This window comes from Myxine glutinosa, chromosome 7 (assembly GCF_964187855.1).
Source record: "Myxine glutinosa chromosome 7, kmMyxGlut1.1, whole genome shotgun sequence".
Classification (NCBI taxonomy): Eukaryota; Metazoa; Chordata; class Myxini; order Myxiniformes; family Myxinidae; genus Myxine; species Myxine glutinosa.
In genome coordinates, this window is record NC_136267.1 from 36,335,258 (window position 1) to 36,352,976 (window position 17,719).

At 43.8% G+C, this 17,719-nt stretch overlaps 1 protein-coding gene across 9 annotated transcripts in view; it reads right to left on the minus strand.

The window, feature by feature from the left end:
• Nucleotides 1-17,719, minus strand: part of LOC137431116 (C-myc promoter-binding protein) — a 65,381-nt gene that overhangs the window by 21,327 nt on the left and 26,335 nt on the right. For 8 of the 9 annotated variants that reach the window (XM_078781487.1, XM_068122074.2, XM_078781488.1 and 5 more), the window contains 14 exons: nucleotides 13,807-13,873; nucleotides 12,250-12,308; nucleotides 11,887-12,031; nucleotides 11,576-11,751; nucleotides 11,104-11,204; nucleotides 10,786-11,004; nucleotides 10,547-10,692; nucleotides 7,967-8,094; nucleotides 7,642-7,771; nucleotides 7,222-7,428; nucleotides 6,947-7,075; nucleotides 6,653-6,797; nucleotides 6,448-6,549; nucleotides 6,217-6,351 (listed from right to left, as the gene is read on the minus strand). In XM_078781487.1, coding sequence (XP_078637613.1) covers nucleotides 6,217-6,351; nucleotides 6,448-6,549; nucleotides 6,653-6,797; nucleotides 6,947-7,075; nucleotides 7,222-7,428; nucleotides 7,642-7,771; nucleotides 7,967-8,094; nucleotides 10,547-10,692; nucleotides 10,786-11,004; nucleotides 11,104-11,204; nucleotides 11,576-11,751; nucleotides 11,887-12,031; nucleotides 12,250-12,308; nucleotides 13,807-13,873 — 1,889 coding nt within the window. The remainder of the gene's footprint in view (nucleotides 1-6,216; nucleotides 6,352-6,447; nucleotides 6,550-6,652; nucleotides 6,798-6,946; nucleotides 7,076-7,221; nucleotides 7,429-7,641; nucleotides 7,772-7,966; nucleotides 8,095-10,546; nucleotides 10,693-10,785; nucleotides 11,005-11,103; nucleotides 11,205-11,575; nucleotides 11,752-11,886; nucleotides 12,032-12,249; nucleotides 12,309-13,806; nucleotides 13,874-17,719) is intronic. The other variant, XM_068122073.2, reaches the window with a different exon arrangement.

Genomic DNA, 17,719 nt, shown 5'->3' on the forward strand with positions numbered 1-17,719 from the left:
CCCCCTTTAGTCCATCTGCTACGCTTCAGTCTTTTATCATGTACACAACCTACCAACCTCAACCCATCCTCATCACTAGGCTTGCTGCATTAATAGCAGGTTCGGTTAAGATGCGTGTCTTGTTGAGACTCCACATGGATTCATGCCTCGAGTCAGAGCAATTTATTAATATTGCCATGCTCGTTTGTAATCACCATCCTGCGTGTGGTTTTAAATTTGGCCAATAAACCTCAGTTATCCGACACCGCCACTGGTTTTGTGAAGCTTCGCACACGTGACAAATATTCCACAAGACTATGCCCACCCCCTCAATTTCCTTTTTTAAGCAAAGTTATAATGGGCAAATGTGACCATATTACCAGGGCCACACGCTTGCAAGCAAATGATCACAAATACAAATAGATTTTTGGCAGCGTGCCTAAAAATGGAGTGTCACGTGAGCACCTGATCATAGGAGGGTACAAATGAGAAAAGTTCAGTGCAGAAATGTTCAACTCCCCCCCCCCCCCCCACCCCCCCCTCCTTGTAAAATAGAGCAGTGAATGTTTATAAATCGCCACGTCCTTGGTAGATAGAGAAATAGAACGGCACTCTTACATCGTGATATGCCTCCAACCACATTATTAAATCATACAAACTTGTACCAAGTTTCATTTAAATCCAATCAGCTGTTCTCAAGTATCAGTTTTACCTGGCATGACCTCTGACCTTTGCCACTGAAATCTAATCAGTTCATGTTTGCATCATAAAATATACTTATACCAAGTTTGGTCAAAATAATGACAACCCGAAAACATAATGGCTCCAGCAACTTCATCGGGTGTGTGGGGAGTGTGATGCTCCATGGTCGTGCGATTTTTAGATTGGGGACAAAAAATATATATATATAATGAACAGTGCATTCAGAAAGTATTCAGACCCCTTCACTTTTTTCACATTTTGTTATGTTGCAGCCTTTTGCTGAAATCGTTTAAATTCATTTTTTCCCTCATCAATCTACACTCAATACCCCATAATGACAAAGAGAAAACAGGATTTTAAAAGTTTTGCAAATTTATTAAAAAGAAAAAACTGAAATATCACATTGACAGAAGTATTCATACCCTTTGCTATGACACTTGAAATTTAGCTCAGGTGCCTCCCATTTCTCTTTATATGAGATGTTTCTACACCTTGATTGGAGTCCACCTGTGGTAAATTTAATTGATTGGATATGATTTGGAAAGGCACACACCTGTCTATATAAGGTCTCACAGCTGACAATGCATATCAGAGCAAAAACCAAGCCGTGAGGTCGAAGGAACTGCCTGCAGAGCTCAGACAGGATTGTGGAGGCACAGATCTGGGGAAGCCTACAAAAAAAATTCTGCTGCATTGAAGGTTCCCAAGAGCACAGTGGCCTCCATAATTCTTAAATGGAAGACGTTTGGAACAACCAGGACTCTTCCTAGAGCTGGCCGCCCGGCCAAACTGAGCAATCGGGGGAGAAGGGCCTTGGTAAGAGGTGACCAAGAACCCGATGGTCACTCTGGCTGAGCTCCAGAGATCCTGTGTGGAGATGGGAGAAACTTCCAGAAGGACAACCATCACTGCAACACTCCACCGATCTGGGCTTTATGGCAGAGTGGGCAGACGGAAGCCTCTCCTCAGTGAAAGACACATGAAAGCACGCTTGGAGTTTGCAAAAAAGCACCTAAAGGACTCAGACTGTGAGAAACAAGATTCTGTGGTCTGATGAAACCAAGATTGAACTGTTTGGCTGAATGGCACTCGGTAAAGCACATACCTCGACCAGGCTGAACATTTTGTGTTTTGTATCCCACTGATAGACCGGATCTGCATCCAGACCAATCGGCTTGTTCTTGTCACCTCCCCAACTCGTCCACCAAGTTTCATCCGAATCTATCCATAACCAAGATATTGTGCTATATGTCATTTTTGCACCTATCTCTCAACGGTGAAAAAAAAAAAATCACTTAGAATGATCGTATCTAGATCTTCAAAGTCGAATCAATCTGTCCTCGTCATCCCACCCAACCCATCCACCAAGTTTCGTCCAAATCCGTCCATAACTGAGATATCTTGCTCAGACAGCTGGGTGTGAAAACATGACCTGTCCAACTTTGTTGGTGAGGTAATTATTTCATTGTATCGTCATTTGCCAGGAGTGCACCTTTTCTCAACAAATCAACAAACCTGTCGCCAAGCCACCGGAATTATATAGTTCAGGCTTGTTTTGTCTGGGCATTTATCCATGAGAATAATGAAACTGTTTTTGGCCAAATCAAATTTACAACCTTGTACCAACGCTGGTGTTAGCTTAATGGTCAAAGTGGCTGTCTTGAGATCTTTGATGATCCTGAATGTGAGCCAATCATGCCGTTGACTTAACACCAAGAAGGTTGACTCAGCCAATCATCCTTCCATATCCGAGGTCGACAAAATGAGTACCAGCTTACTTGTAACAGGGGCACTATACATCAGCGGCAACCACCGCCCAGAACACGAGGGAACCGGTAGCCACAGGCTGCCCGCAGAACCACCCAATGCTACCTGGGTCCTTGGTGATTAATACAACAACAACAACAACAAAAACAACATGCATTTTAAGGCCATTTTCCCTGCTAGAGTGGGGGTTAGCCTTGCGGTCCCCATGACAATGTTCTCCATTTTGCCCTATTTTCTGCATCTCCCCTTGTGAACCCCCTTGCCCGCATTTCTTCTTCGACCATCTTTAGCCAAGTCTTTCTCGGTCTTCCCCGTCCTCTACTTCCTTCTACATTCATTTCCATCACTCTTCTCAACCAGTCACTTTCATCCTTCTTCAACACATGACCAAACCATCTCAACCTGTTCCTCTTCACAGCATCAATCACAGGCTCTATTCCCATCATCTTTCGCAATTCATCATTTGTCTTCCTCTCAACGATACTCCACACATCCACCGAACCATTCGCATTTCCACCCTTTCCAGCCTTCGTTGCTGCTCTACGTTCATTACCCATGTCTCGCTCCTATAAATCACAACACTTCTCACACATGCAGCATACACCACTCCCTTCAGCTTCAACGACACTCCTCTCCCCCCCCCCCCCCCCACACCTCCCCCTCCTCATCAGCACGCCACTCAGTTCCCGAAACTTCTTCCATGCACATCTCACTCGAGCAACCGTTGCCGAGTCTGATCCACCTTCTCCATTCAGCATGTCTCCAAGGTAGCAAAATGTTTTCACACCTTCCAGCTTCACGCCGTCTCCAAGATCCAACTCAACATTTCCTCCATCTGCAGCTCCCTCTGTGCACACCTTACATTTGAATGTAGCTGCCACACTGGTTAATGACCCTCTCAGACCACTACATTTTTGATGAACCCACCCAGCGCACATTGTACATTGAATGGAGTTCACTCCGACACCCTTCCTGCACACAGCCACTTCCCAGTTCTTTCCACCTCACCACATGCTTTACCACTTGCCATCACCTTCATCTTTCTGATATTCACCTTCAGACCTTTTGTCTCCATACATTCCTTCCACTTGTTCATCTTTTCCTTCAGTCCATCCATACTTTCTGCAATCAACACCACATCATCTGCATACAACAACTCCCATGGTAAACCCTCCTCTACGTTCTGAGCCAGCACCTCCATCACAGCTACAAATAGTAGTGGACTTAGTACCGGCCCCTGATGCACTCCCACCTTCACCTCAAACTCACCACTGTTCCCGTCCTTACAGCCGTGCGCGCTCTTTTGTACATTACCATCACTACTCTGATCAACCATTCCTCCACTCATAACTTCCTCAATGCCCATGTCATTATTTCGCATGGAACCCTATCGAATGCTTTTTCCAGATCAACAAACCCAAGAAACAACTTCTTCCTCTTCTCGATGTACTTCTCCTGCAACTGCCTCACAATAAAGAGCGCGTCTGTCGTTCCTCTTCCTGGCATAAATCCAAACTGCATTTCGTCGATCTTCACCTTCTTCGTTATCCTCCTCTCCAACACCCTTTCCAATACCTTCATTGCATGCTCCAATAACTTTATCGCTCAGTACGAGCCACACTCGAGGGTCACCTTTCCCCTTGTATAGAGGGACAAGGGTACTCTGTTCCCAATCCACTGGAATGCAGCCTTCTTTCACCACCAGATCTCTGTCATTCTCTTCACATCCCAACTTCCTGCTGCCTTCAACATATCTCCCACAACTCCCGTCGGCCCTCCCGCTTTTCTACTTTTCATTGCTTTTATCGCTTCCTCAACTTCCTTCTCAGTGATCTTCTCTGCCGGTCCTAAAACTGGGTTACTCTCTATGTTGTCATCCCATTCATTCTCTGTATTCAACAGCATTTCCATACATCTTTTCCATCTTCCTTTAATTTCATCTGGGTCCACAACAATTTGTCCCACTTCATCCTTCAAGCAACTCACCTCCATCACATCACACCTCTCTTTCGCTATCTGCTTTGCAATCCTGAATACCGCTCTGACCCTCTTCCGAATCCAAGCATTCTCCGAACATTTTCCTACATACCTCCTGCGCCTTTGTTACCTTTCTTTGCAGCCTTCTTGGCTGCCTTACAACTTTCATGCTCTGCTTTTTCTGCTCCCGTACCCTTCGCCTTCTGCCACTCCTCGAACTTCTTCCTCTTCTCGTCAATCCTCTTTCCAACTTCATCATCCCACCACCATGTTTCCCGAGTGACTCGGTGGTCCTTTTGTCCATCCACATACCTCACCAACGGCTCCCAACAGACTATCTTTCATTGACATCCAACAACTTTCAAGCTCAACCACATCATCCTCTACCCTACTCAGCCTCTCTTTTAATGCCTCCCTTACCGTCACCTCTTTCAACCTCTACACCTTCATTCTCGGTTGGTACTTCACCCGCCGAGCTCTGCTCGCACCTTTCATCCTTATGTCGCAGACAACCAAGTGGTGCTGTGAAACAGCCTCCTCTCCCGGGATCACCTTTGTGTCCCGGCGGTGCCCCCTATCTCGCCTACGCACCATCAGGTAGTCAATGGTTGTCGTCGACCCACCTGACATGTATGTAACAAGCTTATTATCCTCTTTCTGGAACTGAGTATTACAAATCAACAAATCAGCTCCATCAGCAAACTCCAAAATCCTTTCACCTTCTCCATTTCTCACACCATATCCATAACCCCCATGAACTCCCTCAAAACCATCCATACTCCTTCCCACATGTCCATTTAGGTCTCCTCCGACCACAACAACTTCCTTATCTTTCACGTTTTCCATCAGCTTCTCTGTCGCACACCAGAACTTGTCCTTCTCTTCATCGCTCCGACCAACTTGCGGAGCATATCCCGAGATGACGTTCACCAAGAGCTTTCCAATCATCATTTTCACCATCAACCTATCACTCACTCTTGTCACACTCACCTCACTGTCTACAAACTCCTCAGAAAACAGGACACCAACACCATTCACGCCCTCCAGGCACCCTTGCCACACAAACTTGTATTTTTGTCCCTGCCTACCCTTCACCATTCTCACACAACTTCCCTTCCATCTCGTCTCTTGCACACAACATATGTCCACTCTTCTTCTGACCAATACTTCCACCACTTCTCCTGATCTCCCTGTCATTGTCCCTACATTCCATGTCCCAAACCTCAGAAACCGATCTCCACTTCGGGCTGTACCCTGCCCATATGTAGTTGTAATTGTCATGGTTCTCTTTTTGAGGCAATGTTTTTTTTTATGGCTGGATGCCCTTCCCGACGCCAACCCTCTTAGTCGCCTCCTACGACACGCAGGGATACGGTGTACCTATTCTAAACCAGGGTACACACCGGGATGGTGATTGCTGATTAATAAGGTGATCCTTGGTGATTAATAAGGTACCATTTCCACCTTTGTGCTACCAGTGGTTTGGGAGGATATGAAAAACTGAACAGCTCAGGATGTTATTATATAGATTACTCATAATCGATCTATTTAACAAAGACATAATTACAGCAAAGGATTCTTCTTGGTTTGTGTTGTAAATAAAAATGTTCTCCTGAGTAGACTGATTTACTTGCCCACATATACCTCATAATTGGCACATCGACTTTTTTTTGTGGACACCAATGGGATGAAAAATGGATTGCAGCCTCTCATTTGGTTAAATTTCACAACTGTAATATCTAGCTTGGCCCATTCAAACAGTGAAAGAGTCGAGCTAGGTTAGAGCTTTACCGGAGCTGCTGTCGCTGTCCCTGACCCTGCATTTCTGCACATTTTCCTGACCACCTGGAGGAAAATTCATCCGCACATTGCCATCCTGGTCAGTCTCTGTAAACAAAGATCCATCGACCTTGTCCAAATGCCATTCTAGAAGAGAGACAGGGAAAGGAGTCTTTAAATCCATCATGGAAGAAGGCTGCCGTACAATTCGTGGGTTCCATTAAAACTACAGACAAGGCTTACCTGTGTTAACAATCTTGCCTGCTGCATCCACCTGCACAAGGTCTTGCCCAGGTTCTTCACTTTTGGATTTTCCAATGACATGGCTTGCTTCAACACCAGCCTCTGAAAGGGAGGGACGTACATGCATTATTTCGTAACTTCAGCTTTTTCAAGACGATTTCACCCCCAAACGCAAGTCCTGCCCTTGTGTTCACCATTCACTCACCTGGCGGTATGTTCACTACGACTGGTGCCCGTTTCTGTTTTAATACCTGGCGGAACTGAGCCACGCCAATCAGGACATGCCGAAGCTTTGTCCAAAGAAAAAAGCCTCCACGCGTTCCTGCCGGCCATGAACTCTCCAGCACTGCCTGGATGCATGACGGACACAAACATGAACAGAAAAAACCATGACTCGGGCTCCAAAGTCAAGCCATCAAAACTGCCTCAAGTGGTTCTGAGATTTATTTTTTTCTGGGACTGCATCCAAAATGGACAGATTGCCTTTTTATTGGCCGACCTTGTTATAATAACCATAGGTGATGGCGTTGGGTCGTATATTCATCCTTTTCATCTCAAAATATACCCTCACAGCCAAAATGGGATGTCCATACTGTCCACAAAGCTGCATCAGAATCCTGTAGCAGACCTGCACACCAAAATGGTATGAGCACCAATACAAATAAACTGAGTTTTTTTGTTTCAATACTCTGAAGGGGAAGAGGTGTGGAATGGGAGACCAATTCAAGATGAACAAGCCTATTAATTGTGATAGGCAGAAATGTCTAGACACACCTCATCAAGCGGATCAAAACAACGTTTCTGCATGCGCAGGAGGACATCGTATGCCGTGCGTAGTGCACGGGTCTTCGAATGGCAAGACCGCACATAGCCTGGCAGGCAGATGAACCAGAGGCAGTAACAGTGGCTGAGTAAACACCTAGCCCAAGTCTGAGGCTGGGCTGAGCACTTTTTGGCAATCCTCTGAGCAGACTTTATCTCCTGAAATGTAATGAACACGACAAGGCGGCAAGCTTGGTGACAGCACAGCTCCCATTGTCCCTCCACTGCTCATCCTCATTCACCAAACTTAAATTTTTCTTTCCCAAAACTCACCATTAAAGAAAATTCACAATTTCCCATCCCTCTTAAACACCATTATAATTTCCACTTTCCACCAACCTTCATTTTAAAACAATTATGCATCGCTTTCACCTGCTTTGTTCGTGTGATAGACAATGCTGGACTATTGGGGCAACTGTTCCGGTTGGAAAACGTGGGAGCTTTGGGTAGCATGGTCGGCTGGTCAAACAACTCGTGACGCAACTCTGGGAATGAAGTATAACTGCATAGGGCAGAAGAATGAGGAAGGATACATACTTGGAGGGGGATGGGGTGGTGGAAGGGGAACAGCATTTGGCCAATAATAGAGAAATGTTCATACAACACTTCCAATCATATTTAATGAAAATTATGCAAAATGAAAGTATGGGTGTTGGGTGGTGGGGTGAGTGGAAGCTGCTGGGAGAAAATTAAAAACCTGTATTGTGGAGCAACCCCTTCGGGAATTGAAGGCGAGTCCGGAAAGCCGATGAACACAGTATGTTCGCTCTGCTGAGACTCGTCCTGCTCGATCAGGCGACCCTCCTCCATATGCTCCATTTCTACCTACACAAAGCCAAGTGTAAAGCCCAAATACACCAGGGGTGAAACTACACAACAAAAGCATTCCTTATCCTCATCAATGATCTCTGACTGGAAAACCCTCTTTATATATTTGCTGAAGACTCCATCCTATGCTATGACATCCCTCATCCTGACAGGAGGTCTGCAGCCTCTTCTCTTCAGACCTTGACAAAATCACAAGATGGTCAAACACTTGGATTATATGTCTTTCAATCCTGACAAATCTCTCACTCTCTCACTCTCTCTCCGAAAGGACCGTCTGGCAAACCAGCCGATCTACTTAATAATCCTCGAGGAAGTTCAATCAAACCCCTTGGTCTAACTATCAGCAGTGACCTTTCTTGGGCCAACCACATTTCAAAGTTGACCTCCAAAGCCAGCCACTGACTGGGTATCCTGCATCGTACATAATGCCCTTCCTCGACATACCTGAACTCCTATTCACCTACAAGGCTTGCATCCGAAACTTGATGGAGCACTGCGCTCCCCTCGGGGAAGTTTCCCCTGCTTCACATCTTGCTGAGCTTGATGTCATGGAAAACAAGGTCTATAAGATTATTGGAATCTCCCATGATGCCGAGTCCATAACCCTATCACTTCCCAATCACAGACAGATCGGTTGTCTGTCTTCTACTGCCTCCTTTCTGGTCTTGCACCCTCTGCTCTTCCCATGCTTTATCCCACCAGATTTCTGCAGGGCACACAGTCCACCATCAACCCCCTTTCAGTGAAACTACCTAAATCCAGGATGACTGCTCACCTCCACTCATTTGTTTCTCTTTCTTCCCAACTGTGGAACCAACTTCTCCATTCTCTTCAATCTCATGCTTCCCCCTCCAGGTCTTCAAGACAGCTGTTCAACACCAACTTAGATAGTCCAGAATCCAAAACCATGATCTCTTCTACACGTTCCCCGTACCACCTCGCCCCCCACACCCACCCCAATCCCACCTCCAAAATTTCTAAGTTCTCTTCTGAGTTTCCTTCTCTATCCATCTTGTCCACCACATGCACCCCATCTTCTCCTGCCCCCCCCCCCCTCCATTCCTCCCCACACCCACACCCACTGTTTGTCCATCTCCCTCTACATTGGACTTCAACTCTGCTGTTAATGTTTCTCCCCTCCCTACTGTTCCTTTTGTTCTGTTGCGTCCTGATCTATTCAGTGTGCAGCGGGGTATCACGTGAAGATGTTCAGTGTGAATGACAGGATATCCCACTAAAGCCATGAAAACAAAGCACACGGCAGAGTGTAGCAGGTCATGCTCATGGCTCAGATGTATTTTTTTGCACATGCCCAGCTGCTTTGTGCATGGCTAGTGAAAGATGGGTTTTTATAAATGTCAAGCTATCAGCTTGTGGAAATTTTTTTTGCGACCCCCCAAAAAACTGCGAATTCACAGGACACTTTTCCACGAATAGAGAAACAGGTCGCATTATATCAACCACGAATACGTGGAACCCACGAATAGCGGGGTCCGACTTTACAGAAAAAAATATAAATAAAACAAGACCGATAGTCCAACAACGGCGTAGTCAGCCTTGTTTGATACTTTAGTTGGAGGATAGTATGACCCGGGTGGGAATACCAGTTAGCAAACAATTTAAGCATTACATTTTTCACTTCAGACATGGACAGCCAGTTCGTGAATGTCTTGGTATAAAAAAAGAAAAAAAAAAAGAACCGAATGGCAAACGCTGAACCAATAAATTCTTCATTCCTGTGCCACCTTCAGTCCAATGTCAGGCATTGATGGCACGTTCTCCATATTTTCATTCCAAACTACATCATTCATCATTTCAATCACAAATCAATACAATATTATTAATATATCAAAATATAATGTTGAATCACGATTGTTCTGAGGTATTATTAAATCAGCGAACGGTCATCATCTGTTCACTTCCGGATTCAAGATGAAGGGCAGTGTCGATAGCATTTAAAAATCATAATTTTGAGGAATTTCTGAAACCTCCGACCTACCTTACGACTCCTGCTGGGACCCCAAAACGTTCCAGAGGTTATTATATTTCCTTTTAGTAAAATATGCAACTCTAATGGTGACTAAATGCATCCCCCTGTCATGTGACCAGATCCTCAGCTCGGATTGGTGTACATTTGTATGGGCATATGGAAAGACAAATGCTGCTCCAGACGGCATTGCCCTACAGGCTTCGCCATAAAAACTGAGCCAGACGAGGCATGTAGGTTTTGTCTGCAAATGTGTGCACCAAAGTCAAGAAAGTTGCCCCATTATGCAATCAGTCTACTCATGGAATGCTCAACTGAACCTGAGTGGCAAACTTTTATTAATGGCTTTTGATGGCAAAATAATTCTACAAAATTCTTACCCTTCCACCCATTTCATTATTGGAAAGCTATATTAAAAAAAAAAAATTGCGCCCAAATAACCAAGGAAATATGAACATTTACCTTATCCAAGCATTCATCAAAGAAGGCCAGACTTGCATCCGTGTCGCTCACAAACGAGCACTCCTCGATGAAGCGTGTGAACATCTGAGTTTTCAACAGCTGAGAGTAAAACTTCTGGTGTGCTCGGTCACGGCTGCGTAGAAACGCTGCAGGGAATGAGCAGAAAACAGCACTTCGTACATCATATCAAAATCCCCACCGCACCGCGAGCACTCAAAGCACGTGGCGATCAGACTTACCCTGCAGATCAAAAAGAGAGCGTGCATCAGTCGCCTTTTCCGACGGAGCCTGAGTGATAGGCCTTAAAAAATTGCGGTAACCCTTGAGCAGCGCAGCCATGCAACGTAAGAAGGCCTCCTGGATCTCCGTTTCCAGCAAATTAGACCGCTGCTTCATAGCAAAGCCGAGATCTGGAGGTGAAGAAGCCCCTTCACCCATCTGGATACTCCGCTGGTGCACTGAGGTTAGCAATAAGGGTCAAGATCAGAGTCTGGAGTGTTGCAAATGGTGGCATCACGGTCGAGGAATATGTAAAATCAAAAGAGCACCAATCTTACTGTTGTGCATCTGCAAGTGGAGATTCGTGAGTGTGTTTATGAGGTTTTTGTTTGTTTTTTTGGGCAGCGTTTTCCAGGTCATACATTTCCTTTCCTCACTTCTGCAGAGCAGCATATCAGTCAGCATCAACAACAACAACAACAACAATCAGGTAAAATTATAATTCAAAAAGGAACCAATTCCATTACAACAAGAGCAAGGTAAGGCTTCAGAAATTATCTTCCAAAAGTTTTATATATATATATATATATATGAGTAAACAATAAGAGGCCTTACATCATCAAAGTTTAGAAAAGGAATATAGGAGTGATGGAAGAGGGAGACGGGGTCTTTAAAACACTTGGGGGTTAAAGAGATGGAACAATTAGTTAGAGGATTGTGGTTCTGCATTCCCCCTCCCCTCGCTCCTCCTCCCCATTTACAATGCCCATTAAACACTCGCTAAAGGCATAAATGGATTAAAGCATTTACAAAGAGATGGTGTTCGTATCGAGGTCGACACAAATGACATCTGGAGGAGGGATGTAGAGGTCGAAGTAGCGCGAGTCAACTCCCACAATGAAGGGGACAGGAGCGTTGAGTACATCAGCCATTGAGAGGGGACAGAGTGGGACATAGGGGCATTGCCAGCGCAGTGGAAAAATCATCTGCACACAGGACCAGAATGTATTAAACATGCATTTGCATTTTAGCAGGAACTGTACCCCCTCCAAAAAAAAAAAAAAAAAAATTAATAATAATTAAAAAGTAAAAACATGCTTCAACAGAGAATAAACAATTACCGAAGTGAGCGCCTCCGCCACACTAGTCAAAACAGCAGGACGAAGCGAATGGACGACAATTTTGCTCTCTGTCAGTGCGAAAAGCAGCAGGGACACGGATTTCTCCGGCCCCAGGTTCTGAAGGAGCGTGCAGAATGAAGCGCCACTGCCCAGAGCAGAATAGAAAACATGCAAATGTCGAATGAGGAAAAGAAAACAACCAGTTCGGAAAAACGGATCGGAAAACAAACAATTTTAGCTCTCACACGAGCCTCGATCTTGTGTATTAACAAAAAAAAAAAAAAAAAAAAATCAGGAAGAGAATAAAGAGGAACAGTAAAGCCAGCTATGCTTTAAATTACTTGATGCTCTGGGTGACCTCACCTGAGGGGAAGGGGTGAAGCTAAAGGCTGGGAAAGGACCAGTTGATCTTGTGGAGAGAGCTGGGAAGGCAATGGAATATCAATGCACATGACTAGGTGAAGTACAAGTGTCCAAGGAGAGTCGAAGCATCTACCAAAATATCTTGTCCTTGGTATTTCTACAAATCTGTTCCTTTCACTCAAGAAGTTTACAACATTAAAGACCACATTCCTGAATGAAATAAAATTTTGCAATCAACTGAATAGTGACCTCGATTTTTTTCACTTCCAGGAAGTACACTTGAACAAGATATGGCTATTGTTAAAATAGAATTTTATTTACTACTGGTTCCTTTGCCAACCCACTCACAAAGAAAGCACACACACGGGGGGGGGGAACAGTTATTGGTCCGAAAATTTCACAATAAATAAAAATCAGAATTTTTATTTAAAGAGATTCTCTGCAATCCTAAAAAAAAAAAAAATACAATGAATCGTACATTTCAGACTTTCATCATGCTGTACATAATAATTGAGAAGCGTGTCCGTGCATTTTTGGCTACACGTGTTAGTCAGTTTGTATTCACATGTCCGTTCATCTGTAAAACCACTGGACAGAACGAGTTCAAAACACGTGGTTGTACTCGAGGGCGCACAAGGAGGTTTGGGGTGGGGGGGGGGGGGGGGGAGGGAGGGGGAGTGAAATAAATGCAATAAAAGATAATCATAACCCAGGGGGTTTTGTGAGGGTAGTGCCCAAGTTCACTCTACGCATATCGTATTGTGCCATTCCTCATGTGAGGGGGTTTACAAGTCATCCCACTTCCAATTCTGGGGAGGGAGTGGGGGGGGGGGGGGTGGAGGGGGTGGTGATCAACCTATTCATCTTTGCTAGTATACTTCACACTCGGCCAATCATTTATGTAAATACAAGAATGACCGTACTGTGGTCACATGTGAAAAGAAATGCAGGAACAAGCTGATTGGAAAACGCGCATTTAAAACTCTTAAAAGATTAACAGAGCCATAGTGAAACGCATTTAATGTGCTATTGAAAGGTCAACTCGCGACACCTCTCACCCATGAGCCTCCACCACGGTTGTAAAAGAACGAGCTAATTTGTCACACGATCAAGCATTGTACAAGTCCAATATGGGGCCATTCAAAAATTACATAACTATTTTTAAAGGATCCGTGCAACATGCGTTCTGACAGACTTTATTAAACCTCACTGATAATTTTTATTTGGCATCAATTTGATTTTTTTTCAAGGTACCTCATCATGAGAAACACCCGACCCTAACAAAGCCAAAGGAAATCTGACAACAAACCCAGACCAGCAGAAACCTACAGGTCTGATGTCTTCGGCCCACCAGAAAACCAAGATGGCAGACAATTATTTCGTCTGGGTGCCATGGCCATGGTGGTTGGATAAAGCGACAAATGTGGGTTGGGTCCGCCAGCTGTCTGACTAATGGGTGCACATTTCAAAAACCGACCCCCAACAAAAACAACAACCTCTTGTAGATCTGCGACATTAAAAAAAACGTGTTTACCTGAATGACATACACCAGTTTACCTGAACAAGGATTCTGGGCCGCTGGGGGGAAGGAAAAGGCAACTTGTGCATGAAGTTGGAGATATGCCTGTAAAGCAATTTGTACAAATGTCAGATGGAGCTGTTAAAAGGAAAGAAAAAGCTACCAACAAAAACAAATTCAGATTTTCTTTTTTTGCTAACCCCAACCCAAAGCTGCGAGACTCACGTTAACAAATTATAAAGCAGTCGTATTTATTTATTTAAAACAATGGTGAAATTGTGGTCCGACTCAATCATGGGAATGACATTTTAGGTTATTCAGCATGGGAGATCCATTATTAGATTACAAAATTCAGAGCAGTTGGCTTCTTGAAAGCTTGTGGTTTGTTGTAAAGTCGAAGTCATGGCCCATTAACCCATGCACACGAAGCAAAAAACCGAGGTTACGTTACTCGTTAATGTGTGTCCGTTAGGCTGGGCCAAATCAGGGGTGATTTTCAATTTTTCATACTACAAGGTTGTAATTTACCTAAAAGTTGTGGCTGGGTAACAGAAACAAAACCATTAAATTTGTTTTCAAAAATATTGACGTCTTACGGTAAAACAGCCCGTTACCATAGCAACCGTTACAGACGACTCAAAAAATTCTTAAAATCGATGATTTCTCAGGCTGTGTATGACCCCCAGAGTTGATTCTGGTACCAAAAGATTCAGAATTGAAAGCCAAGGATGATTGGATAGCTTAACAATGTCTGTGACACAATTCAATACAACTTTTATCCCAAAAACTCATTTTTATCTCAAATTTAAGGCATTTGTTTGAAAAAAAAATGAAAATTTTGCTTTTTAATCATAGGATAATCATTAATCAGAGCTATAGTCAAATTAAATGTACTTTTAATTAACTTTTGTCATTGATTAAGCTTTTTTGTCTCAAATTTAAGGTCTGACATTGAACATTGATAACAAAATAAAAAACCTAGTCCCAATTGTAATCAATGGAGGCCAATGACTTCTTAGTCACAACCTCAGTGGATGTTGCCAGTCCATGCAGCTTCTCCCTGACGCCCTTCACAACCTTGTATAGAGCCTGGAGCTGCGCCTCAGATTTGGGGGCCTTGTTAGTGTTCAAATCTGTGGTGAGTCCAAGTGTCCGCTCTGCTGCGTCATTGACAACTGGGAGTTTGGCCACAACTTCCTTGCCATGACGATAGCTGTCTGAGGTGGGCCACTGTGCAACGGGGAGCTTGACAAAACTGGAGTCAATACCCAAGAGTTCAAACATGCTCCAAGAGTCGTAACCAACAAAGTCTTTGAGGGCTTTACTCCCCAATTGCTGTGAGGCTGGCATCTCCTGTATCATGTTATGTGCAGTCCCATGGTACCTGAGCATAGCCCTTCTCATAGTCTGCTTGTCAGATGACGTTCTGTCCGAGAAGAGTGCCAAAGAGACCAATCTCTCTGAGAGGTACCACAAATGGTTTTGTAGCTTCTCTCGGGCCACAGTCACAAAGGACAGAAATTTGGCAGGCCACTTTGTTGGATTCTTTGCGATACTGGCCTCAGCCTTGAGGAGGTTCTTCATCAGGTACATGTCGTTAGATGGTGCATTTGCAGCACTGGTACATGTCAACCACGCTTTAGTGTAGAAGACTGACATGAATGCAGCGAGACTGGTTATGTCTTCCAGCTCTTCGGGTGTGTAGATATCTCCCAGCTGCCAACGGAAGAGTGCCACCTTTATAGTGTATAAAGTCTTGCTCATCCAACGGGCGTGGTGGAATGCCCCAGGAGCTTTGATAGTGATGGTCCTCATACCATCAGGGACAGTCCCTCCAAGAAACAGCAGTGTGAGGTGTGCCAGCTCCAGGTAGTCGTGTCGAAGAGTCTCCTTTGTGCTATTGTCCATCCACGTCTGAAGGAAGGTGATGGTGGCATGTACATGGCCAGCCAGCTCTCTCTGTTGAGCAGACACCTCGACCAATGTGTAGTTGCCCTGGTCCAATTCACTCCAAGTGTTGAGCAGTCGCTTGAACAGCTGTTCATTAGGTCCTGTGGTGGGGCCATACACTATTGAGCAAGACGCCCCTCCAACCAATTCGTGGATGTGGTGCCGACACGCCAGTTGCAGAAGACTCCTGCCAAACTCAGTCTCCAGTCTTACTACGACTCCACTCTTGACCCCAGAGTTCACTGCCGTTGTATCGAAGACAAGAGCGCCTATCCTTGATGTGTGCAAGAGCGCCTTGAACGCCCTGATGAATGGTTACAGTAACAACCGAAAGCAGGCATTAAAATTAATGATTGTAAGCTGCTTTTGTTAACTTTTTTTTTATTGAAATGAAGATGGCCAAATTTAAACAACGTTATAACAGTTATAAAAACTGGACAATACAAGGTTGTAAAAGACAATTTAAAGTAAATTTAATCTGATTAATGGTTATCCTATGATTAAAAAGCAAAATTTTCAATTTTTTTCCATAAATATGCTTGAAATTTCAGACAAAAATCTGTTTTTTGGATAAAAGTGGTATTGAATTGTGTCACAGACATTGTTAAGCTATCCAATCATCCTTGGCTTTCAATTCTGCATCTTTTGGTACCAGAATCAACTCTGGGGGTCAAACACAGCTTGAGAAATCGTCAATTTAGGCATTTTTTGAGTCTGTAACTGTTGCTATGGTAACGGGCTGTCTGACCGTAAAACGTCAATATTTTTGAATTTTTTTTTCATGATTTTGTTCCTGATACTCACTCACAACTTTTAGGTAAATTACATTGAATTAGGAAAATCACCTCCGATTTGGCCCAGCCTAGTGTCCGTCTGTCTTAGTTTATGATTGAGGAACAGCTTATTTTAATTGAATGTTGTATTTTCAACATGAATAGGAAGACATGTTTGCTGTTTTACAGTATTTGGCATTGAATTTGTACCAATCGCAGATGCGTAGAGAGGAGATATATTTATTTCTTTATTATTTAACTGTCTGCCTGGATGGCAGTCAAACAAAATTGAATCATTCCAAACAAGAAACAAACCGTTTTTAATGACGTCATAATGGACAAACAGGCACGATTAACTAACGTAACATGTCACATAGGGTTATTCAATCGACTGGAGAAAACTCAGAATTGATTTATTTATATGCCCTTAAACCTCTGAAGTTTAGACCCCTTCCCCTCACTCACCCCTCCTCCCCCCACCCCACCCCCCGGTTTCACTGAAGGAGACTATAGGTTTGCTGTCTGTTCGACATATAGTATTCCAGACTTAATCCCCCATATCCTTTAATATATTCAACTTAAACTTGGTATGCAGCTTTATTATGACAAATTACACATGTTTGAGTTGCAGGGAATTTCACCAAATTTCCAACCTCCACCCCCCTCCACAGAGGTATGCCCTTTTTGGACTTCGAAAATATCACATATAACACATGGGTCGGTTTTCCAGACATTTTCCCCTTACCCTTTAACATAATCAACTGAAACTTGGTACGTGGCTTTATGATGTTACAGAAACTTCAACTTATTCTCTAGCTTTACATACATAAAACAATTTGGCTGACTGCACTTGGCTCACAATTGCTGAGTGGTTGGACCAAGAACATTCATTGGGACCTGAAGAGGACATTTATTGCAAATCTTCCTCTTGGTTACATTGAATTATATATTATGGTACTATAGAACACAAATTGCCATGCGAGAGGGTGTAGTATCAGAGTGAAGAAGAGGCCACCAATATGCCTGTATATAATGCCGATTGACACCACATTCTTTGGTGATCAATAAAGCCTCCATCTCCTAAACTGCAACAACGCCGGTGTACAAGATTGCTTCAGTAGCGCTAGATTTACGGATTTTTTTATTTTAACAATCTTTAAAATCATTATTTTATTAGAATTGAAGTACAGTATATACTTAAACACTACATGGGGAATAGTGTTCTTTA